We start from the raw sequence: 25,934 nt of genomic DNA, 5'->3' as shown, positions 1-25,934 counted from the left end.
ATAGAAGTTTGTTATAAAGCGAGGTTTGTATTTCTTTTTATTGACACGTGGAAGCTATTTCCGGAGTTTTTTAGTTTATCCCTAGAAGCTTGGTATCTGTCTTATATTTTTAATTTTTTCCTTGGAGATTTCGTTATGTTCGCACATTATAAGTGCACTTGTCTGACCGTTATATATTATATAGAGTATTTTAAAACTGTACTCTCTCTCTCTCTCTCTCTCTCTCTTTCTGACAAATGCGAATTCATGGTGAATTCATTGACAAATTTAGAGTCCATTTCTCCTTAAAAACTAATATCAATTTATCAATTATAAGCAATTAGATATATATGAATAATTTTTCGTATATTATCTTCAAAGAGTACAAATAGATGTAACGAAACTTTTTTTTATTCGCGAAGCATATTTAATTTTAAACAAATTTTATATAAGAGGTTTTATTTAATATTTATCTATTAAGGTATTAAATGTTGCAAATTAAAAATGCCTAAGAAATTTTGTATCTAATTGTAATGATGTTTGATGTATGATAGTAATGACATTTATATTTGTCTTCAAATCAAAATATAAAAAACAATATGGCTACAATGACAATCGTGCTGCATTCAATACGTATTTTGTTTTCAGTTCAACGTCAGGAATTTTATACGATTAATCACCTATAATCTGTTCATTCTATCTGTTCATTCTATCTGTATATTCTTGCATATTTAATATATGGCTGTCTGATTCTGTATTTTGTTAATTTAATATATGGAAATCGTGTGCTGCGCATGTTGTAAACACATAATATGAGATTCAGGCGACCATAATTGATACTAAGTGTGCGTTAAGAATTTAGTCTTTATTTTTTTGAAAGAGAACTTTTTTGAAGATTTTTCCGACCGCCTTGCGATTAATAAAATAACTCAAGTATAAGCTAGCTGTGTCTTTGCGAATTTATCTTGATGCGCCAGAAAGGTAGCGAGATGTTACGAAATCGTGATTCATGCTTTTATTTCCATGTATTTTATGATTATTATTTATTTCAAGTTAGAATATATATATAGCACGTGTGCTTTAATGCTCCTGATGCAAATTGCGAAATGATGAATATGTATATCCGGATTATTAAGTTAAGTTTGAAGTCTGGACGGAAATGCCTGACAAATAATCGCAAAATCATGCCGAATAATTTATAAGCGTGTAAGAAGTACCGAGTTAAAAACAGTCATTAATCTTTCTTTAACATTATGAGGTTATTACGCTTGTCCGATATTATAAAATTAAGTGACGTTTATAGGAGGCGGATAATTATCTTTCAAATGTGACCGCAATTTACGTTATCGTGAACGGCGCTGATCTTGATATCTTCCTTTCAAATCCGATGGCGCATATCATCTTGAAAATAATCTTCCAAGGGTCCTTTCTCGACGCCATTTCGAAGAACCGATCGCGTTTCCGCGCTGAATCCTCGTTTCTCGTTGGAGGCGCGATGGAGTCCCTGAAGTAGAAGTCGGCAGTTCTCTTGGTGTAGATTAGTTGGTCGTTTCCGTTGGAAATATCTGTGGATATCCTCTTATGATCTTTTGGCAATTCAGAACACGTGTCCTCACAGGCTCCAGTAATGCCACGGTACTCGCAGGATCCTCGGCGATCGAGCAAAGTCGAGAAATCCCGGCACGAACGTCCTCAAAGAGGATCAGGACGCGCCATACACGCAGGCCGAGTTGTCTGGTGGACTGATTTTCTCCACCGGTAATACCGCCGCTCTGTGCCACTCGTCACGAACCTGTTTTCCGGAAATGACAATGATTGCATACTGTAGCAAGATAAGAGAACGAAAAGGATCTACAGTCAACGTTACATTTTTGAACTTCTTTTCTAAAATTGTGAAGAAAATAAACTTTTTGGCAAGAATATTATTGGGTTCCTATCAATTTTTGCTAATTTTTATTTGCAACAGCAGTTGAAATAATACGTATACATTATTTTACTATTATAATTTTTACATTGATTTCTAAAATTTATTCTAGCTGTATTTAATTAATTCTTATTGTTTTTTATCTTTTCTATGCAAATTTATCTCCTTTATTCTTTATATAAAAACAATTTCAACGAATAAATAATAAATTGCGAAAATAAGAGCAAGTCATAACGCGCTCAATTAGTTTGACAAGCATGCTACAAAGAGTGCTAAAACTTTAAAACGTGCTTAAAGAATGCTAAAATAATTGTCCGATAAATTTAACGTATCCGCGATTAATCTCAGATAGTATCCCGAATTATGGATCGCGTCGTTGGAACTCATTGTCATACAGGATTATATGTTTTGTCAGAGTAAGTAACTAAAATGCTTTTTATTTACAACTGTCGCAAATGGTGATCGTAAAAATTATAGCCTGCATCCGTTTAAAAACGAGCCATACCTGTTCAACTTTCGCGAATACTCTCAGTAAATTGAGACCGGCCAGCTTCTTGATGTCATCTTCCGTCCATGCTGGATCTTCCAGCAGAGTGGCCAGTAGTTGTGGATACCTCGAGACATCTTCTAAGCCCGTGGGAGTACTGTGGAAAGGATAAAAATCTCGTATAAGGGTTAAACGATTCATTTCGTTGATTCGATATTCAGAGAAAGTTAGTCGATACCATTTGACTTTAAATTGTTTACATTTTTGAAAAAATATTGTCCAATAAATACAGCTGCTTTTTAATTTCTTTTCAGTGTTACAATTACATGTATTGATTAAAATTTAAACCATAAGCCACTATAATTTTACATTAATTCTGTGAACAATCTTCTTATTATTATAACTAAGCATTGAATTTGAATACAGAAATGTTATCCTTGTAAAATTAGTTTAATATAAAATGCACATTAACTCAAATATAACGAAACATTCGCATAAAACCTTATGTTTTTACTTGAATGATGAATTTTGACGTTTTTAGAGCACATAATAATAACAGAAATATAAATTAAATTTTTTTGTCTAAAATAATAAAGTATTAAGAACTACATTAAATGTTATAAATGTTAAATTGAAGCCGATTTAACATTCAAACAGTATCATGAAATAGAATAAGGAAAAGTTATATTAACAGCGATATATTTTGTAATATACATTATGAGAATCATCATAAGTACTTTGTGAAAGTTTCATGGCTATAGAACAAAAGCAGCTCCTTCGTCATTGTTTCATGAGTCCCCCGTAAAATTAACCTCCCGGGACTCATACCCTTTTCAAAACAAGCGAAGCAATTATTCCGAGTGTTGTAAAAGAGCGGAACTCTGTGGGTTAAATACATATTTACGTATATTACGCGGGGACTGTGGATTTATTGCGTGATTCGTATCTTTCAACAAGATTAATCATAAATATTATTGAATTGAATTATGCGACAACGCGCCCCCTCTTTCTCTGAATATCTCTACCTCTTTCGTACGTAGAAATATAGTGAAAGAATAATTACAAATTTATCCCGTCGAAACCTGCCCCGATCCCGACGTGATCGATCCCCGCCACCTTTCGAATATGATTGATGTGTGCTGAAACAGTGCAGAACCTTAATCATTCCCCGTCATGGTGGCGCGTAAAAAGCGCGCGCGTCACATAAAATATTTTATTATATTTTAATATAAATGCATATGCGCGCGTTTACCCGGGGGAATAAAATGTGACTGAGGAATAATGCGCGGTTATGAAGTAACGCGCTTATGAGATTGTCACGCATGCACGCGTAAAATAAAATGTCCTTTTATTATTATGACAACGAATTTTTCAAATATTTGCGAGCGTTAAAATGGAAGCAAATATTATATCCCCTGTAAAAAGATAGATAAATAAGATGCATTACACAGTATTCTTGTAAAATTGAGATAAATGTTCGTTTGAAGAGTATATCGGACAAATTTTTTTTCTAAAGAAAAAGTGACTTTGAAAATGAAATTTGCAGCCAACAGATTCTTTCGTGACGTAACATATGATAAATATGATAATTGCACGTGTAATATCGATACTTCGCAAATAGCGTTTGTACGTACCAATAACGTCTTTTATAGTAGCAGTGCTGTTGCATGTTATGAAGTAGGTATAAAAAGGGATCATTGCCACTCCGCCATTCTTAGCCTGCGAATAAATGTCATTAATATCATACACGTTGTGATCATTTTTTTTCAATTCTTAAATGCATAATAAAAAAATATGTTATAGCATCACACCTTTATAAAATTATATATATATATATATATATATATATATATATATATATATATATAGAATTTATTTATAAGAGATTACCGAGATTATCGAGAAAAAAATCTTAATTTTATTGCTATTTTAAAAAAATATTATATAACTTAAAATTTAAACAGCACAATATAGAAATAAGTAGAAAATATTTTACTAATTTTATTGATTAAAATTAAATTGTTTTACTATCACTTATCTTAAAGTCAAGCAAGAATTGAAAAACTTAATAATACGAAATTAATTTTTAAGATTGTTGTAATAATCAAGAATTAGAATTAATTCTATAAGTATCCTTATTTTATTTAAGTTGTTTTTCTTTAATAGAAACATGCAAAGTCAGCAATTCGGATTTTGAATATTATTCATATTATTATAGTTACGTTCCACAAATCTTATATCATATTAATTATTTAAAAATTTGTACAATATGTAGTGTGATTAAATCTTGGAGATGTTCCAAGAAAATAGTAAATGATAAACACAATCGAAAGCCATATATAAAATAAATATCGAAGAATATTGTAAACTTTATTCGAGATTAAGTTATCTTTTTGTATCAGTTTAACGGAAGTTATCAGGAAAACTATTTCAAGGGACGCGGTTCGCAATTGTCTATTTGATACCTAACTTTGCTTAAACTACATGGGCAATGTTAATTAGGGCAGCAGGACGGTACGGTTAATAACACGTTACCGGGCAAGCCATCCGGCTTAGATCGTTGTTACTCATCCTCTCGTTCTGCGGGTATAATTAAGGGAATATTGATCGTTCGTGGAAGAGAATGAAGTTTGTGCGGAGATGTTAGACTGACTTCTCAAGAAGCTGACGAAAACGCCGGTTAATTAATTAGTAACTATCTTCTTTCTTGGAGGTGTCCAACAATCATTTATTTGTATCATTTTAAATTGAAGATGCGTTTCAAAAAGATAAAAGATATTCATAAACAATAAGTTTTAAAAAAGAAGTGTTAGTATACACAGTAGTTTTGTCTCTAAATTATCTTTTTATGTTTCTAAAATTGAATATATGATTTTCTAAAAAATCATATATTTAATTTTAGAAACATAAAAATCATCAATAGCTGATTACTCTGAATGCTTATCAAAAATATTTAACAAATGATAGGAAAAAGAAGGGGTAACTAATCTGAATTGTAACATCATCAAATGTGAATGTTCATACGTCATCCATGTGTCATCGATTATTTTATTATTTCGATATTTATAATATATTTTTATATTTATATAATTTTAACTTGTTTCTGAAAAAATAATAAAATAATAAAAAATTATAAAATTATATCTTAATTAATTTTTTATACAACTATATATTTTATTTGTATCTTTCTTTTTCTCTCTTTAAATCAAACTTTGATTAAGATTATGTATTATTCTGATGGATATTGAATGGCGATATATTATAGAATGTATTATGAAGCTTAAAATTATTGTATACCGCTTGCGAAAGTCGAAGTGTTGAGATAATCGGCAATAAGTTGAATTTAATTTCGCTAACTTAGTGCTCCTTGAGCTTAATCGTTGGTTCGTCAATCGTTAATCGACGAGCACGCGCCGCGAGAATGAGATGAAATTTTAATGAAGCGTCGTTTAAGTTCTCGCTCAGCCAACTGTTACACAATTAATCAGCCGTCAATTATTACACCGCGTTTATGCTTCCCACGAATTTAATGGAAAAATTTTGATGTCGCGATCAGAAGAGAGAGAGAGAGAGAGAGAGAGAGAGAGAGAGAGAGAGAGAGAGAGAGAGAGAGAGAGAGAGAGAGAGAGAGAGAGAGAGAGAGAGAGAGAGACAGAGACAGAACGAATCAGATTAGCGCCAATTGGATTAACGCCAATCGTTGGTAGTGGGTGTGCGCAAAATTAGCGATAATAACGTGGATTAAGCTTCAAACTTCTAACACACTCGTGCTATTTTGGCGCGTTGTTTCCGGAGTCGCAGTCGCTTGAAATCATTTTGACATATCTGCCCCCGAACCTCGTTCCATCGATTACGAATAGTTTGTGATTACTCGAACAATTTCAACGTTTGATACTTTTGTGTACGTTAATATAGATCCTACGTTCTTGTATGCTTTCAAATACACATACACACACACACACACACATATATGTATTACCCCACGTACGCTTTACAACTTTGTGGATTACAAACTATTCTCCTATCACATTCGATTCGCACACGGTTTGCTTCACTTCGCTTGCACTCTACGAATTTAATTTTGACGTTACGCATCTCGCTCCCAGAGATATCAGATCTGTCGATAAAACTTGCGTTTAATCACCGGTACAGCCCGTATATCTTTCGTTTTGCTTTCACATCGTTTTTATTTCTTTTTACATACGTTCAAACGATACAAAAAAAAGGAAATAAAAAAAGATTGCCAGCGGTTATTTGTTTTTGCACACATACGTATTATTTCTCCTCATACTTGTGTATGTGAATATTTATATTATATCTTAACTATTCAATATATTTCAGTCTATCTATATATTTTGCATTATAACGTTATTTTAATATTATTTCTTCTTTAATTATACAACTTGATTAGATTTATATAATAAATTGCAATATAGTAATTTTATAAATAAATTCTTGATAAGGTTATTTTGTGTTGTAATAAAATTGATAATTGCATCGTGAGTTTATGCTTTATGTGTCCATGTTGAGTTTATTCTCTTCTGTTTCTTAAGTATTGTACTATTATATTATTATACAATTATATTTTATATACATTATTGTATTATTATATTATTATATCATTATATTTTATTATATTTTTATACTATTATACTATTATATTATTATACTACATTAAGTTTCGAATAATATTTAAGAAATAGAAAAGAATAAATCTAGAATCGACAGCTGCATGCTCAAGATTATCGATTTTATGATAACATGAAATAGTCTCATCAAGAATTTATTTATAAAGTTACTATATTGCAATTTATCACGTAAATCTGACAAAGTTATATATATATATATATATATATATATATATATATATATCGCGGTTCTATGGGCAGGTTATCGCACATCAATATTAACTTTTGTTAAAATCGAGCTTCATCGATCTAGTTCATCCATGGCAAGCACACATACATATGTATATATATATGTATGTATGTGTGTGTGTGTGTGTCGGTCCGCAATTAAATAATTTCGATGTTAATCGAGCAAGGGTTACATCGTAGCGGCGAACAACTTCCGATTTACATTCTCGAGAGCGTGCTTTGATTTTTTTCCATCATTGATATTGCTTGTAGCACAAAGAGATATTCATTCAATTTTTTTCTGTAGTCTGTTCGTACTCTGTATAGTGTTTTCTAATTGACGGACGTGGTATCGGAAAAAGACTCGAATAAATAAATAAATAAATAAATCTGTCTGCACACGTACACATAGTCGACGTAACATTTTTTTTCGTGACAAACACTTTTCGACTTGACTCGCTATCTGTTTTCGGAAAATGTGTAATATCAGCAAAGCAGTGATCGAATCGATTCGTTTTTCTTGGTTTTTTTTTACGTATTTGATTGCTTCCCGTATTCTTGCCTATGTAACGTGAAAAACTCACCAGGTTTCTGAGGACGTCGTCCGGCACGTTTCTGGTGGAATTGCATAGCGCCCTGGCAGCGCTGTGCGAGAAGATTACCGGCGCCCTCGTAGTCTGCAGAGCCGCTCTCATCGTTCTTGTCGAGACATGCGAGAGATCGACCAACATGCCCAGCCTGTTCAATTCCCTGACAACTGCCTGGAGAATAATGAAGCGCGCGTTAAATCTCTTCCATCTTTTATCTGTATAAATAGGTTCACACACACGTATGTCTTCATACATGTTTAGAAAAAGATAGAGTAAAAAAAAAGATAGAGTACATCAACTGAAGGATCATGTTAAATTTACATCGAGACGTGTATTAAATCGCGTGACTTGTTTGCAAAAGATAAATTAAATTTAAATAAAAAGCAGAATGGATATATAAATAGGTAGAGAAAAGATGTTGTACACACAGCTTTTTTAAATTTTAGCCGATGCTTTTCGCGTGCTATCGTCTTTTAAATATCGTTTTCTAAGCAACAAATCGATAGCAAAAATACTCTGTGAGAAAATCGAAACAATTCAAGTATCGTAAGTGTTCTTCGAAGTGATTGAATATCGGATGGCATGCTGGATTTGAGACGAGGTGCCTTTATTATGAAGCACGTGGAAAGGATCGAGGGAAGGCCGAGAAAAAGGTAGCACAGGAAAACGAAGGAAACACCGACGATTGAACCAGCAAACATTAGTCGAGAACGCAAGCAACCGTCGAATCATTCCATCATCGAAATCGAGGGAAAAAGCTTGGACGTATTGGTGGGTAATGGGTAGAATCGAGCTTCGTGTATTTGTCTAAAGCCTTCTACTTTGATAAACACGTAAATCTTCACTTGCATCACTTATCTCAAGAGCTGAGTAAATTTAATTTTGAAGCGTTGCGAGACAGTTTCAATGAGATATAAATTGGCACATTAATCCCGATCAATCATCGAAACTTGACTCATCTTATTTTCACAATTAACGAATTATTAATCCTGTGGAGGATTATTGAAAATAACTAATTAAAGGTAAACAAATATGGTTTAATTAATAATTTCTTTCTTATTTTCTTTTTATTGTTAAAATTTAATTAGAAAGTTATTTTACAAAAGAAAAAAATTATATTACGCGTGAAAAACTGTTAAATATTAATATGTAAAGCAATGATGTAAAAGATATTTTGCTGATATTTAAAAATATTATTGTCTGATATTCAATTATTTATTTTAAAAGCTACAATGCGTTTGAGTGTTCTACATGAATTCTTTACAGAAATAGCGAGCAATTTTTGATAAAGACAGCGTCCTGTCGACGCGAGCGGAAAAGGAAATGGAGGAAGGTGGGTGGAAGAACGAATCACAATGGTCCCGTTTTTCCGGCTTTAAGAGAGAGGGTGTAGTTGGCTTTTCTCGGCGCGCACGATTTCATCCGAACGATGCGAGTCTCGATGCGTCGATGACAGAAACGACGCGCATTGTTTTTGCAAGAAGCAGCGTCTGACGCGCGTCGTTTCAACCAGACGGACGATTACGCAAGGATTATACAAGGGGTTATACAAGGACGATTATGCAAGCGGTTATTTCTTATCAATAGCATTAATAAATGACAAGCAAGAAACATCAATTGTATGCAAAATGCATAATTGTTTGCAAAATGAAGCGAAAACATGCAAATAAAATCGTGAATGGTAAAAATCGATGGAGTAAACAGATGTGAAATTTTGCAAATTATTTTAAATTATTTTTATTAACGAACGAAAATCAGCTGCTTGAGAAGGAATTTGACATATCGTACAACTAAAAAAGAAGGAGTACCATTTAAATAATATACGCTAATCTTTTCATCAATGATTTAATTTTGTTAAATTAATAATATTGCGTATTTAATATTCATCGATGTATTCGATATCACGTGGCAATTCTTGCGAGAATCGAGAGGGAGAAACCGAATTTTGCAGTCGTCAGTATCCCGTAACGGGCGAATGGCGAATTTTCGGCCTTAATCCGATGCCTGTTGCTGGATATCGAGCGCGACGAGGCTGGACGAAACTAATCGTCACATCCAAAAGCCGCAATAAAATCAAGCCCACGTTGAAACCGTGACAAATACTACGCCGCGAGCTATCGCCATAATTCCACGATATATCACCGCGATGTGTTAACGGTGATTCGAAGTGCGGGTGTGCGTGCGCGGGTGCGTGCGTGGCGTACGCTCGTGTCGTACATGCGCACCTGGGGAAACGCGCGCATGCCGGAAAATACGGGTCTCGTTCGATAGAAATAACAGGCTGAAGGAACAAGAGGGTAAAGGGTAAAAATGTCGAATTGCGAGCGCGTTTGTGGAAACAAACGTACACGCGCGACTAGCATCGTCCGAGTTGCCCGCCGTCCATTGCCGGAAGTGCACATGTCGGTATTTACAACGGCAGGACATTACGAAATATATATGTGTATATATATATATATATATATATATATATAAATACATGCGAGGGGATACGAGAACAATTTTCAGATAATTCCATTTATCTTTCTGAACAAGCCGTAAAGTTGCGACTTTTTTTTTGTAAATGGCACGTGATATCTACTGTTTCATCCGTTCGTGCTACGAGTAGATATTTTCAATATATATTTAAACTTTGACATATTGTAATTTAGAAAATTATGTATCAAAGTTAAAAATTTTTGGGAAATTATTGTATCAAAATCGTTTATGATTCTATTCAATTATTTACATTACGAACCTCAATTTTCATGTCTCTTTTATTTACTATTATTATACTTGCAGTTACATAAATTTGCTTCTTCTTTTTATTTGTATTTCGAGATTTAGAAAGTGTAATGAGAGTGGAAAAATCTTTCTTAGAATGATTAATCTTTGTTGAAAACTGAACTAGCATACAAAATAACTCATGCTTGATAAAAAAATATTTTGATATGATAATGAGGAGGACAGTATTATTTTTTAAATAAATTATTACATTTTATGGTAAAACTATAAAAATATCTTGTCGGTACTATGCTACTAATAATAACATTTTTGTATCGTCGATATTTCAATGCAGCTAGAAATATGCTACAATAATCGAGACATGTCAGATTTTTTGTTCGTAAAATAACAAATAGTAAATAATACAAAACAAGATTGATAACATTTCACGAGTGGAACATTTTTTTTATAAAATAATTTACTAGCTCAACTCTATTCTTCTTAATAATTAATAAACATGTCGAAACAAGAGAATTTTGATTCTGGCAATATTTAAATTAATTAATTCTATTTTCTTTTTTATAGCAAGAAAAATTAATAATAGATAATAGATATAAATAATAGATTAGCAAAAAATTTTGTAGCTGGGGAATTTAAAGTGTTTGTAATTTTTAATTTAAATAAGAAGGTTAAAAGAGAGTAAAAAATTAATACATTTTTATGTAAATAATACATCAAAAGCTACATTAATTATAGAAAACAGTTTTTTATGGCTAAATATATGATGTATAATATACATATTATGATATATAACCAAAATAAAATCTTTTAAAAATAATATTTTAAATATTATATCTTCAAATTTTAAAATAAAAAAATTTTAAATTTAAAGATGTAATATTTGGAAAAACATTATGTTTAAAAGATTTAATTGTTGAAAAATTACAGATGGCAAGAATATCTATTTAGCATTTCACGAGAACGAATCAATGACAAACTATGGAGCATTTAGCGACGCGCATCGAATTTTTCCCCAGAAAACTTGTCATTTATTAATGCGAGATTTAGCCGTTGCAAGGGATGCGAGATAACGGAGGTAGACCGTTTGATTTACGTCCTCACGCGTTTCCCTCGTCCGTTTTCCTTTTCCTCCTTCCTCATATCTGTTCCTCCCATTAAGCTTTTCGCTTTTTTTCACTTTTTAAATCAGAACCCGCTATTGTCACGAGACTACGAATTTTGGCAAAAAAATTTAATCGATATGATGAAATGATCCGGATGCGGATAGGATTCGTTTCGTTTTTTTTTTTTTTATTTTCAGACGGATCTCGGGATTCACGTAATGTCAGAAGGCGCGCGCGGCAGAAATCCGTCCCGACGTGATCGTCGAACCTGCATTAATGCTCGAAATCCCTCGACGAATTCAATGCGCTAAAGTGGGTCGAGATATAATTTTATGAACGCGGCGGAGCGATGAGAGTGATAAACGGAATGTAGGTCGAACGCAATCGGTCGCGCGTTTGTTGACGATCATTTTCCAGGTTACGTGGCGGAAAAATAATTCGAGCCATCGAGACGGTGAAATTGCAATCTAAATCCTGCCGTAAGAATTGAAAACGCAGATTCCCGACATAATATGAGCGTCCTCGCCTTCACTCTTTTCGCTCGTAAGGTCTCGTTTATCAGGGTCGAAAGTCATTGGAAAATTTAAACTTGAGATATGATAAACATTTTGCCGAATATTTCTTAATCCTTACTTCGTATACGAGGATTACTTTGGGACCCATTATTTTTAATGATATTGATTCAGTCAAAAATTAACGGTAAGACCGTCGTTCCTAAAAAAAATTGTTAAATCGAAGAAATGAAAGCGAGGAAAGACTACTTGTGTCAGTTTTTTTCTGAATGGAAAGCGAGAAAAATCTTTCGAGGACAAAAAAAGACCCTCCTATACATTTGTATACTTTTAAAGGGACATGAATTTTTACTTTTCTTTAAAAACTTGTTTTATTAAGTATTTTTAAACATATTTTGTTTGGTTTGGTTTGGACAAAAAATATTGAATATCTTTTTTCGTAGCTAAAAATATAGCACAATGCTTCGTAGAAGAGATATCCCAGGTTTTCCACTTTTTACATGTGTACTTTATAAATATTTTTTAAATGTAAACAACCGATATATATATGGTCACTTTGTAATAATAACAACGTTTGTCACAAATAGAAAACACTTTTTATTTACTAGACTTTGATGTTTGAAAAATTACGACTTTTCCTGAAATTAAGCATCTAATTTTAATTAATTTATATATTTTTTAATCATTGCTTAGATTCTCAACTTTTATTGCAGAAAAGTCTCGTTTTAATTTAATCATTTGTTTAAAAATTATATTTTTTTTCGATGAATTTTGAATATTCGCTTCATGTATTTGCAAATAAAAATATATTGAATACATTGAAAAATATATTTGCAAATTTATTATTTTAGTTTTCATTTAAAAGATTCAAAAAAGGTATATGAATTTTTTGAACATTTTGGAAAACACAAAAATCGGATAAAAATAACCTGTACCCTTTGAAGGTATTAAAAATTACAATGCAATATAAAGGTTAATTATTGTATTATAACACAATAGCTAGTTTATATTTGAAATTTTGCAAACTGTTCTCTCGATTTTGGAATACGAAATTAATTGGGGTATTCTGCGCATGAATGAAACCACCAGAAGGAAATCGTTCTTTAAATAATATTCAGCATTGATTTAGTACAATAGAGCATATTAATGAGAATTATTGTTTAATATATATGTGACCATTGTGCATGTGTGCGGTACTGGTTTAGAAATTTTGATCACCGGCTTATCTCTCTCTGGTATTCCGTGCGCTGATATTATTATTTCCCCGAGGAAATCTCGCACTTAGCAAAAAAAAGTTGTAAACTTATAATGCAATACTCGCTTATACTCGCTTATATATTATAAACTAAACTGTCACGCGGTCATTTCACGAAATAATACCGAGGCGCGTCTTGGCCGGAAGTCTGCGCCGTATTATTTTTCTGCAGGATGTGTCGCGTAAAATCCCATCTGTGGTCGTAAAACGGAAGCTCTTTTGGAAACGTGTATGTATACACGTGGGCATTTTTTTGCGAACACGATATCTCTCTGTTCGCCGAAAAAAGGTAAATCCGCAGCGGAGCTAGTACATAATGTAAATGTTGACTCACTTTCCCAAATTCGCTGAGACCCGGTGTGGAGTCCTGAGTGTTGTTCGTCTCGCCAACAGAACAGACTGCCCTGCCAAGAAAATATCTGTTAGAACGCCGGTTTGTGCTCACGAGAATCCAGCGGTAGCACTGCGTGCTCACGCTTGCTTGTTCTCTCTTTAGATGAGCTTCTATGTGTGGGAATAATATTTTCTAAAGTATCGGATCGTCTTGTGTAAACATATTTAATACGCTGATATTTATTGTATTCAATTTCTGCCATGAAATTGCTAAGAAACCAGCGAACCATTGATCGTGGAAGTGTATTACTAATTGAAAGAATTCGATCATTACCAGCGATATCCACGCTTAAAAATAGCAACACTTTAAATTAGATTTTTATATCTAGTGTTCTTAGTTTATTAATGATTTAGATATGGCTTGAACTAAATACTCGAATAGGCGCGAGTGGATTAAGTGATTTAGGTCAAACCTACATAAACTCTGCTTTTGCGCATTTCGTTATCTTCTAGGATCACTAAAACAAGCTTCTCTTGAAGCTCATCCGAGTTGCATGTAACTTTTCAGAAATAATGCGTGTTTCCATTTACCTATTTATCGTAATTATCTCTCTTGCTGTCTGTTAAATATAAATTAATTGCTAGTAGAGCAAGTTTCAAGATAGCTTTAAAAATTGTACCTTGTAATTGTGAATGTGTAATGATTATTAAACAAGATATAATATTAAAGTTATATTAATGGTAGTTATTTTACTACTGCTAAGTATAATAAATTCCATGTTTTCTTAATGGATTTTACAAGAAACTATTATTTACAACAATTTGTTAATTTTTTTCTATAAATATTTTAGCAATCATGTTTTACAATAAATTGTTATGAAAATAATTATATTACCTGAAATTAATTAAGGTGTGATAATTTGTTATTTATATTCTTGATACTTAATTTTTACAAGTAAAAACCGTCTGCGTTTGAACTCTAATCTTTGATAAGTAAAAAAATATATATAAGTTTATTAAAAAAATTATTAAAAAGTTATTTTTCAATCGCAGTTTGATATATTGTGTCTTATTTTTTTCTTACAAAAAATGGAAATCAAAAGACATACGAAATATAGAATAAAATAAGATAAAAGTGTGAAGATTAAAAAATAAGTGAAATGAAGGCGCAAACGATATCGAGAATTCCCCATTCGCTCTCAGACGAGATGGAAACATCAGAGATGATTTGGCATCATCATCTAGAACTGCGGAAAATTCAATCGGGTCGACAATCTCACGTCCCTGGAGAGAAGAGGAAGAGGGAAGGAGGACACGCGACCGAAACAGAGGAGGGACGATAAGAGATGAGAGAGAATAGGGTCAGAGGCTGACATTAAACCACGGATACACGTCGGAAAGCAATTCGGATATTGTCCCAATAAAAGTGCGCTTTCCCTCATATGGATGCTGCAAATCTCAGGTCGCAGAGATGAAACCGCATTTTTATGACGAGTTTTCTTCAAATGTTCTATATGTTACGGTCTACACTTTCATAGGCATGCACTTTTCTAGATGTTCCAAATCATTTTGTTGTTCGAGCAACTACTATCATCTTACTTGATTCTCTTATATAGAAATGCGTAGATATTTTTTAGAAAAAATATTAATTTAATTTAGGTAGAAAAATTACTTATATTTAATTTAATTTTAAATTAATTATAATTATATTTAAATTAATTAATTTTGAAATAAAATTATATATAATCTTTGAGAAATAATATTTAATATAATCTAATTTTAATATATGAGAGAAAGAGACAGAGAGAGAGAGAGAGAGAGAGAGAGAGAGAGAAATAAAAAAAATTTATTTCCTCAATTTTTAATGTTATTACGATCTTCAATTTTCCAATTTTTGGTCACTACAGAGCTTTATAATATACATTTATTACAAATATTTTTTATTCATATTGTATTTCTTGATTAATACAATTTATTTGAATAATAAATAAAAATATATAATATAAAACAAATATAAAATAAAACACCAAAATAAATAAAAAACATATAATATAAATATCATAAAATAAAAAACATATATTACTGTTAATCTCTTTTCCCTTCATATCGAGAAAATTTGATCTCAATCCTGCCGAGAAAAGATTACCTTCCGTGTCGTGTGTGTGTGTCGTAAGACAACATTGGCGTAAATTAGGGAGTCAGAGGGGAAAAATATGTATTGTACTATATCCGAAGAGAGATTTGCACGTGAGAACCCGACGTGACTCCGATTTTTATTTACTGCGGTAAGCATCGCAGCGTCGAGGGAGACATAAAGCAGGCGAAGATCGAAAAGTGCACGGCACAAACCAGGTCGGTGCCCAATGCCGTATAATACTTCGACCTTAAAGCGGCGTTAGAGTTAGTGACATTGGCGGTCACTGTCGTAATTTACATCCCGAGAGCCAGGCAGCGAGAGCGAGGCATCTAGCGCAGCTCCTCGAGGTGTAAATCCTATTTCGTGTGGCAGGCCACAGAGGGTGAGATTATTACGGTTCGAGCATGAGTCCCCTCGCTCGTAAAAGGTACAGTGAGCGATGGATTTTCAGTGAGCAAGGGAAGTGAACGTGGTTAGTATTTTCCAAACTTCGACTGATGAAAGATATACAATACTGGTGGTTGAAAAAGAAAAGAATTGAATTTGCGTGTGTGTGCTGCGAGAAATATATTTTGTTCGATTTTATATTTAATAATGATCGTTTCGTGAAAAAGCAACGCGCGAATGTATCTTGAATTTCCGGCTACCTTCGTTCTTTATATATGAGTGTTATGTCGGAAGGATAATGGTGAGCTTTGAGGAAATAGAAACTTGAGCGCGGAATTGTTTCAAATGGCTGCGAATAAAATTACCTTTGACGAGGGAAATTTGTAAAGTGGCCGCGATCTTTGTCTACTAATTAATTGAATATAGTCACATGGGAGTCGAATGTTGTTTTGCTCTCGTATTTAATTCTACTTTATGGCTCACGCAGCTCGCAAATAACGTACGTTGGATTTCCCGCAAAAAACGCAACTCGTCGCGGGTCACGTGATTCAGGATCGAACGGATGCATAAAAGCGGGGACTTTATTTACAACTCCATGCGGTACTCGGCATCAGGGGATGCATAAACTTCAGGTTAAGGATCGATGTTTGAGGCAAAAGAGGAGAAGCGCTTTTATTCTACCATTGTTCCTCTCACAGTCGCGGAGACGCGAGCGAGCATGTATAATAATAAAGTGCGCAACTTGCATATTTTTAAATTCTGATTATACCGCGGAGAGTCGAATAACTTTTTTAGTATTTCCCGTTGATGTATCGCCGTGAAAAGAAATATGGAGTTTTTCACGATGAATTGAAATTGCAGCAAATAAATGGTGTCTTTAGAAATGATATGTAAAGTAAGATAAAAGCGGACTGCAACGGATTATTACTTTCGTACATTGATGATTGAATAAAAACGATGCTAATGCAAAGGAAGAAAGCATCGGAAAAAAATCTTATTTAATATTTTTCATTTGTTAAATAAACAATCATAATTATTATTTATGAAAATATTAAAAGAAATTAATAAATATTAAAAGAAGTTAATACACACAAATATTCTCTGTTTTTTATTTACAAATGGAAAATATTAAAGCAAATGAATTATTAGAACACAACAAATGATAGATCGAATAGTCAGATAAGCCTAATAAAATTCTAAAACACGAGTAACTCAAAGAAATATCTTTACAATGATAAATTAAGGAAGTGAAATTAAGAAAGTTAATTTCTAGACAATGTGAAGATCGTAGTCTTCTTGATAAGAACATTGTTCTTTTCTCTTTCTCCTTGCGAAACGAAATTTCTTCTTCCGTAATTTTTTTCTTCGGATGCACTAGGAAATAAGTGGCGGCTTTGGGGCGCTTCCGAAATTACTGAAAAGAACTTCCGAGCGTCCAGATTTCAGGTTACTTCGGCTCTCGGTTAAGCCGATCAACCGTGGAATTGGTTTGCCTCTAAGAGTAGATCGTGATACGAAGCACAACGAGTCTCGAGTAAAAAAACTGGATGCTCGATGAACGAGCGGCTTGTACATCGAGAAAACTTCTTGAGCGCGAGGTAAGAGGCGATAAGAACGATGTCGAAAAAGGTAACATCCTGCGGAGTTTTGATGATCTCGTGAATGAGAAACTGCAATCTCCCAACTTTAATGAAACGTACATCAGAGCAGTAATGGTATCGAGGATATTAAAATGCATTTTTTAATTTAAAAATCAAAATTTATTTTAGAAATAAATAATATCCAAATAATTAAAAAAAAAAGATATTTTTTTTAAGTCGGCGTAAAATGATAAACTCTTTTTATTGTCCATGTTTTTTTTTTTACAAATTTTAAATTTTTATTAAGTTTGGTAGGTTCAACTGAAAGCAATCTATATTATATATACAAAATGAAACAATAATTTGGTCTACTTGTAATATCTCTGTTATTTTTAGAGATACGAAAATATTGTAATTACGAAAATTGTACGATATCAAAAGGATCAAAAAGATAATAATAACTTTTCTGTGGGTGAAGACGCTTCGGAGATTCAAGATCATCTTCATTTTTTTATTAAATAGAACCATCCTAATTTGTTTATATAAATATATTCCTCGCAATTTTTGGCATAAAACGTTGTAGGATGGCCAAAAATTGAATAGTTTACAGAATATATTTGAATAATTTACAAAATATACTTTAATTTCACATAAATTATGAAATTTCCTGTAAAATATTCGTTTTTTGATTATTTTACTTCAATACTTTTATGCATAAAAAACGAGAAGCATTAATTAGTATAAAAAACATATAGGTGTTTTAAGAAAGAAATTGATATAAAATAATTAATGCATGCATATAAAATAAAAAAGAAATGTAATTTTTTTATATCAATTAATTCTTATCATTATTTTGTGCATAAAAATATTGAAGTAAATCAATCGAAAAATGAAATTTATAAAATATAGTTTTTATGTAAAATTAAAGTATGAAAATATAGTTTTATGTGAAATTAAAGTATAAAATGTTTCGTAAACTTTAAATTTTTAACCAATTATTTATTTTTATAATTTTTTATACCAAATATTGCAAGGAATCGATTTGTATAAACAAATTAAAATTTCTTTCGCTCATTTTAAAAAATGGTATAAGTAATCTTGAAAATTCCGAAATATGTGCTTGCAAAGAAAAATTGTTATTAGCATATTATGACTCTCTTGATATCGTATAACTTTCGTAATTACAATATTTTCACATTTCTAAAAATAACAGATATTCCAGATAAACAAAATTATTGCTCTACCTTGTATATATCTATATGTATATATGAAAGTGTATATATAAAATATTTATTTTATATTAATTTAAATACCTTCATCTTTTTCTCAATGTAAAGAATGCTAATCTATTTTTAAATATGCTCAATATAGGAAACATAATAATGTAAACTTTTATTATTACTTTAGTTTTGCTCGTAGATGATTAAATTTGATTGTAGTAAAATACTTTTTTATTATCAAAATTGTAATTCTTTATTAATTTTCACGTCATGTGATTACTTTGTTATAAGTCTATTATTTCTCGTTGCGATTTAAAAAATCACGATAATTATATTGTTTTCGAAAAAGGTTCTTGTACACTCATAATTCATACTCACCAGGAGGTGTCGCACGCATGTGTCAAGGTAAGATATCGCGCTCCCAGACCGTAAAATGTCCTGAGAACGCCCAAGGAATTCCCCAGGGAGTGACCCCCTTCTACTCCGATTAGACTTGCGATTTTTCCTTCTCTATGCGCCTCAATGAGACCTATACAGATATATGTCATGATTTAAATAAAATCTATATTGATAACATTTTGATACATTAATTTTTAAGAAAATAAATTATTCGATGAACAATATAAATTTTTTATCTCTCTATCTTTTTTTCTTAAAATAATAAATTGTTTTAAAATATTTTACGAATGAAAAATATTGATGTAATGTACACTGCTATTAAATAAATCGTATTTATAAGTATTCATAAGTATAATTGCATCGAAATACTCTAATTTATAACAGTTTATTATTCGATATATTATTAGATATAATAAAATTAATATTATTTTGGATTGATATAATATTAATGTTATTTTAAATAATCAAGAATTTTTAATACGTTTTGGAGCGTATTATTTTTATCTTACACATAGAAACTCTATGATTATATAGTCGGTCATGTTTTAGCGATTAAACGTTGTAAACGCGCTAAAAATTGCGATACTGTTGACAATAAATTCGCCAAGAATACTCGAACCTCGGGGAACACGAGTTATTTGAGGTTCATCCCCTCTCGTAAAACTTCGAATCATCTTCGGTGAACTTTGTTCTCGGCCGAATTATGTTCCTTCCGTGAATCAGCGAAGTTTCGTTTATTTTTTCGTCATATCTCGTCGACGCGAGTTTTATAATTCTCCTTTTTTTCTTCCGTGTGAGATTAAAATGACATACTTTATGAGATTAAGCGGGACCTCTCGGATTCGGAGGAATTATGGTGTTCATAGATTATTTACAATCACGGTCGGTGAGGAAATCTCGGAAAGTCACTCCCTCTCCGGACCGGTTGAAAAAGTGAATGAAAAGATCGGAAAAAATCGGCTTCCAGATCCGCTTTCGAAAGTGCTTTCAGGAGGACTGTCGATCGCCTCATTGAAACTTTCAGGCGGCATCGAAACGACGGTGGGTATTAAGCTGGTTGATTTATCGTACTTTACATCGAACATATCGATCCCTGCGAGTTATTTATTTAGTCGTATATCCTGGAAGTTTGCTTTGCTGCGGTATTAATGATATATACATTTATCTATCTATAATCTCATAGATTAATGATAGATTCGTCAGACACGTAAACTTCTTCATCATCCTGTTGCTTTTCACTCACTCCCTCAATAAGAGTTCTCTTTCACTCTCTACTTCTTATTACCGAACTTATACGATTCACGATGTCTCGTTCATCTCTTTGCACAGCTGTCGGTAGATTGTTATTGATGTGTTTAGTTGATATAATTGATATAATTGAATTTGTGCAGACCGCACGAGAGAGTCGGATCAATTTCAAGGATATGGAATATACATCTCTGTCTTTCCTTTTTAGTTTCTTTCTCTCAAGTTTCTCTACTTTCTTCGCTTTCTTACAAGATAATCTAGTTTTAATAAATATGCTTGCCTTATACTTTTATTTCGCAATATGTTGTAAAACGTTTTATGACATTAAGCAGAACTTAATTTTTTATTTAGGAAAAGAAAAAAGTGGAAAAAGAAGATAATTAATGGCTCAACTATAGAATTTCGTAATTAATGTGATAGAAAATTCACAATATGAAATAATTGTAAATTGTACAATAATAAATGTAACTTGAGAATATTATGGAGGATAATTCCGCGAAGAAATTCTGAACAATTAATATTAATCCAAAGTTTTTATATATGCCTTTGCTTTATGTAATCTTTTATCATAGCAGACTACACTAAAGCACTTTATATAGCATTTAATATGATTTAATATCTTTTATCTCGATACAAGAAAGCCGTATACTATCTATTGAGAAACGCGCCACTGATCTCGAAAATTAAAAAGCTGGTAATCTCCTCTTGTAACTGTTCTCTGCTGCTTTGAACGAAGCTCGCTCGAAAGCAGCTTGCTTCTGCTCAAAAATAAAACGAATCTAAATGAATATGCCTAGTGCTTTAACGAGATTCCTGTTTTCATTATTAATTGCTATATCTCCAGCTGAGTCTTCCACCACATGCGGTGTATAATATAACATCTAAGAAAGTGCCGGTTCGCCTATAACAATTATGCATTACATGTTTAAAAGCTTTGCTAAAATATAATGAAGAAAGATCCTTATACAATTATTATAATTCATTAATTTATTATTATCAATAAGTCCATTTTTAGTCCGACTACTAATTATATTAAAATAATTATTTTATTAGCGTATTTTTTTGCATGGAATCAGAGAATTTACTATGTATATTATATAATATATTGTTTAACTATTAATTCAAAAAATACTGAATTAAAGTACATTAACGTTTAATAAATTGGCATTTTTTGTGCACTAAATTTCTAAATTCAGTGCAGTAAGTTAACAATATTGCGGTTTCGACCACATCCAAGCACTATTGTGGAACAGGTTTTTGTGCACGAATCGCTGGCTTTTCCACCTTTTGCCTTCTTCGTGCCGCGACCTCCTTTTCACTTCCCACTTGGCGAAGTTTCTCGAGCTTATGAAAATGGCTGACAGCTTTCCAGACCGAGTTACTCGCGGTAAGTTCCATTGCAAGGCTTTCGTTTGCAAGGTAGCTCCAGTCCTATTTCTTCGCTCGCCCTGTTTTTTATATTTCAGCGACGTACACATCTTTATTTGCAATACACGACGTATGTCCAATCGATTATCCATTTACATAGGTGTAATCGCTGCAAAAGGGCCAAGTTTTTCATTGTCGAAAAATTAAACTATCAATCATAAAAAAATCTATGCCAAATAATTAACTGGATATACATTGTGCATTTTAAATAAAATTATGCGCATTAGTAATGATATAAAATAATTTAAAAATTTTATTAAAATATTTTTTGCTAATAAAAAATCTAACTAATAATTCCTTTCATAAGATTATTATGTCTTTTTAGTGATGATGTATAATTTGAATCTATAATCCTAATTTTTCTACATGGATTATTTATGCAACATTTGCCAAAAGTTTCTGCTATATTCTTATCTTTTGTTCACGTGACTTCGGTTTGATTTCAATGAGCTAATGAAAATGGCAGTCGGATTCCAGTTACTTATTGTCGCAAAAACTTTCGCAAGCTTTCTGCCATCCTTCCCTTTTCTTTTCTTTCAGATTATGTGTACAGTTTACTTTTTATTTTTGTGCCGGTGTTACTTTGGTATTTTTTTCTCCTTTTCCAGAAATACCTCTCCCTTTCTTTCATAAAAACAGCTACTGCATATTCGATGAAATTTATTCTCCATTAGTCGGTTTCACAAACATTCCACAGATTTAAAGTTAATGGACGATAGATTGACCCATCAATTTAAAAAAAATTTTTGTAATCAATTTTCGTTAAAAATAGAAAAGTTTAATAGTCATCGGCGCGAAGCGGTGTGTTCATAAAACAAAAAATATTTGCATGCAGTGTTTTGCAATCTTTTTATCTTTTTCCTGTATTAAAATACATTTTTAATACAATAGTTTACATACATAACAAAATTGCTAGTTTGAAACAGTAGCTATAAAAAATTACTTAAAAAAATTTTTGTAAGTATGAATATATACAGAGTGTAATATGATAGAAGTTGATTACTGCAGAAGTTGATTAATTGATTTTCTGTTAACATTAAAATATTGATGATATATATTTTTTATATTAATTTATATCAAGATTAGTTTAAATTGTAAAGGGATGAAGATTCGTAAAAAATCTTGTCTGAATTGAATCTTTTTCAAGCAAGCCTCTTAATATCGTTTTTTTTTAGTACAACCTATAATATATTCGACTTCATCGAATATTATAAAGTCAGATCCTCCGTGTTATCTCATGAATCAGTGAGAATCTTCGTCATGGAGCGGAGATAGCTTCATACTTTTGTCCACTGACGATAAATCTTCCACAATACAAAGTTATGCCATCGAGTCGAATCCAATAACGACTTTCCTCTTCAACTTCGGAGAAGTCGAGCAATTAATAGCGACCCTTTATTCTCTTGAATTGTCTCGATGAGAAACTTTCTCTAAGACGTCGCTCTCGTATCTATTGGTACCTTGGCGACTAGCGTGTTACATTTAATAACGTAATATAATACGATCGTCACAAGAATTCTTTCGGTTACAAAAGATGCACCTCAAGCTAGCCGAATTGCTGAAGGACAACGGGAATTCCTGATGAAATACTTATGTACCAAATTCATTGTATGCGCTTTGCTATTGTTGAAGCTTCTGCTCAAGCTCGTAAATAATTCTCAATTTTTCGTATCAGCTGGATGCATTGTATTGTTCATGTAATATAAACTATTATTTATTTAAAAAATTAATTTTATTATCATACATGTCATTGCATTAAATATATTTTATCGGAGTAAAAAGAGAGGATACTTTCACTCGTGAAGAAATGGAAAAAATAAACGCATTGTATCTTTTCTAATAAAAATAAATGTGTATATATTATAAACTTCTTATCGATATTAGAAAAAATAATAAAAAATAGCAAAAAAATGTGTTCATGTAAAATGCAACGAAAAAAAATGATAACGATAATATATAATAAGCGGAAACATTAGACGTGAGTCACTGTTAATATAACTTACTTACCTTTAACAGAGGTAACCAGGGTTAAGTGTTGAGCATTCATTTCGGCGAGTCGACGAATCACATCGATCTGTTCCAGCGAGAGTTGAACTGCGTTTAACTGAGCGGCACCGCAAGGAACGTAGGCGGACCAAAACTGAAAAAAGGATTGTATCGCATTCTTAGAGTGTTCCGAAATAGTTGGATATTATTTTTATAAATATGAAATGATACAAATTGCATATGAAAAATAAAAAAACGCAATAATTAAAGTGATTCTATATAATATCAAATATTACATATAATAATTAAATAAAAAAACAAATATTAAAAGATATTAATACGTTTTAAAGTTATATTTTATTGTTAAACGATAAAAGCATAATAATAACACTATTTTGCTAATTAATATTAAAATATTTATGGCGCACGCAGTACTATATGTATATGCGACATAGAAGTTCATTTATACTCGATATTTATGTAATACTCGATATTTTGATTTTCATCTATAATGCAATTTTAAAAATATTTTATCTCGTAAGATATCTGGAAAATAAAAATCTTCTAAATCTAAGAGAATCGATTTTATTAGAATATAACTTTATATAACTTTTAACTATTTTATTAACTATTATTTATTAACTATTATTATTAACTATTTTATTAACTATTATTATTATTTTTAAACTATTATGTGTAAACTATTATATATAATAATAATTAATAATTATATTAAATTATTATGTTTAACTATTATTTTTTTAAACTATTTTTCTTTTGTAGATACAGTATTGATTAGAAACAGTATTGATTGATTAAAAATATTTTTACAAAATGAAAAGAGAGCAAAAATATTTTATATATATAAGCATTGATATAAATTACTCAGATCAAAAGTAAATGCATTTTGCAAAGTTATGCAGAAAACTTTTTATAAAGAGGAAATCCGTGAAATTGCGCATTCCTCTGTTGGACATTTCATTCAGCTCTGGAGTTAGGAGCCGTAGTAAAGCATCGTGGTGGCGTATTCTAAACGGAGGATTATTAACTGTATCTCCCGCGCATTCGCGTGACTTTTATAAGGTCATATTATATTGCCACGTAATTGTTCACACCGTTTTATAATTGTCGAGCAAGATAGATGTTACCAGCATTTTATATTAAATAATCCAAATTTGATTTCCATGTGAAATAGCTGTTTAAATGAAAAAGATCGATAGTTTTTTTATTTATAAGAAGAATACATTATACACACATTTCTATATTTTATTAATCCCTTAAGTATCGATTATTTTATTCGTATTCAATGCCTATCCTTTTCTTTGTTCGCGCCACATATCGGAGAAAAGAATTAATTGAATTGAAAATTTCAATATTTAAAATCAAACATTTTTCTCAAAATCAAGGAAATTAATCAAGAAACTTTCAAAATTTCTACTTTTTGTACTTTTTAATTTACATGCAAAAAGAAACGCAAAAATTTGCAATTATACGTAAGAATTTGATATCCATGATCGAATCTAAGAATCTATCATAGAAAAAATAAAGTATAATTTTTTTCTATTAATATTCGATCATGAAGTGTTAAAATTTTTATATGTATTTGCAATTTTTTGCGTTTTTTTGCATACAAATTAAAAGATAAGAAGATTTCGAAATTTCTTAATTAATTTCTTATATTTTCAAATTTCTGATATTATATATTGAAATTTTTGAAATTGAGATATTAGAAACATATTTAGATATTATATTTCTTGTTTTTTGACAATTGTCTCTTCTGATTAAA

The 25,934-nt window shown here is 31.4% G+C and overlaps 1 protein-coding gene across 1 annotated transcript in view; it reads right to left on the bottom strand.

Annotated features, from left to right (window-relative positions):
• Positions 1-497: 497 nt before the first annotated feature.
• LOC105255623 (dipeptidase 1) overlaps positions 498-25,934 on the bottom strand; it is a gene marked incomplete at its 5' end in the record, with an annotated part of 99,723 nt that continues 74,286 nt past the window's right edge. The window contains 8 exons of the mRNA XM_011265026.3: positions 498-1,771; positions 2,409-2,547; positions 3,454-3,529; positions 4,025-4,109; positions 7,831-8,007; positions 13,765-13,834; positions 19,466-19,616; positions 24,170-24,302. Of these exons, the coding sequence (XP_011263328.3) occupies positions 1,682-1,771; positions 2,409-2,547; positions 3,454-3,529; positions 4,025-4,109; positions 7,831-8,007; positions 13,765-13,834; positions 19,466-19,616; positions 24,170-24,302 (921 nt within the window). The remainder of the gene's footprint in view (positions 1,772-2,408; positions 2,548-3,453; positions 3,530-4,024; positions 4,110-7,830; positions 8,008-13,764; positions 13,835-19,465; positions 19,617-24,169; positions 24,303-25,934) is intronic.

Source organism: Camponotus floridanus, unplaced genomic scaffold (genome assembly GCF_003227725.1).
Source record: "Camponotus floridanus strain SB8 unplaced genomic scaffold, Cflo_v7.5 scaffold23, whole genome shotgun sequence".
In the NCBI taxonomy this organism is placed as follows: Eukaryota; Metazoa; Arthropoda; class Insecta; order Hymenoptera; family Formicidae; genus Camponotus; species Camponotus floridanus.
The sequence above is the reverse complement of the archived record's forward strand: the minus strand, read 5'-3'. Positions and strand labels throughout refer to the sequence as shown.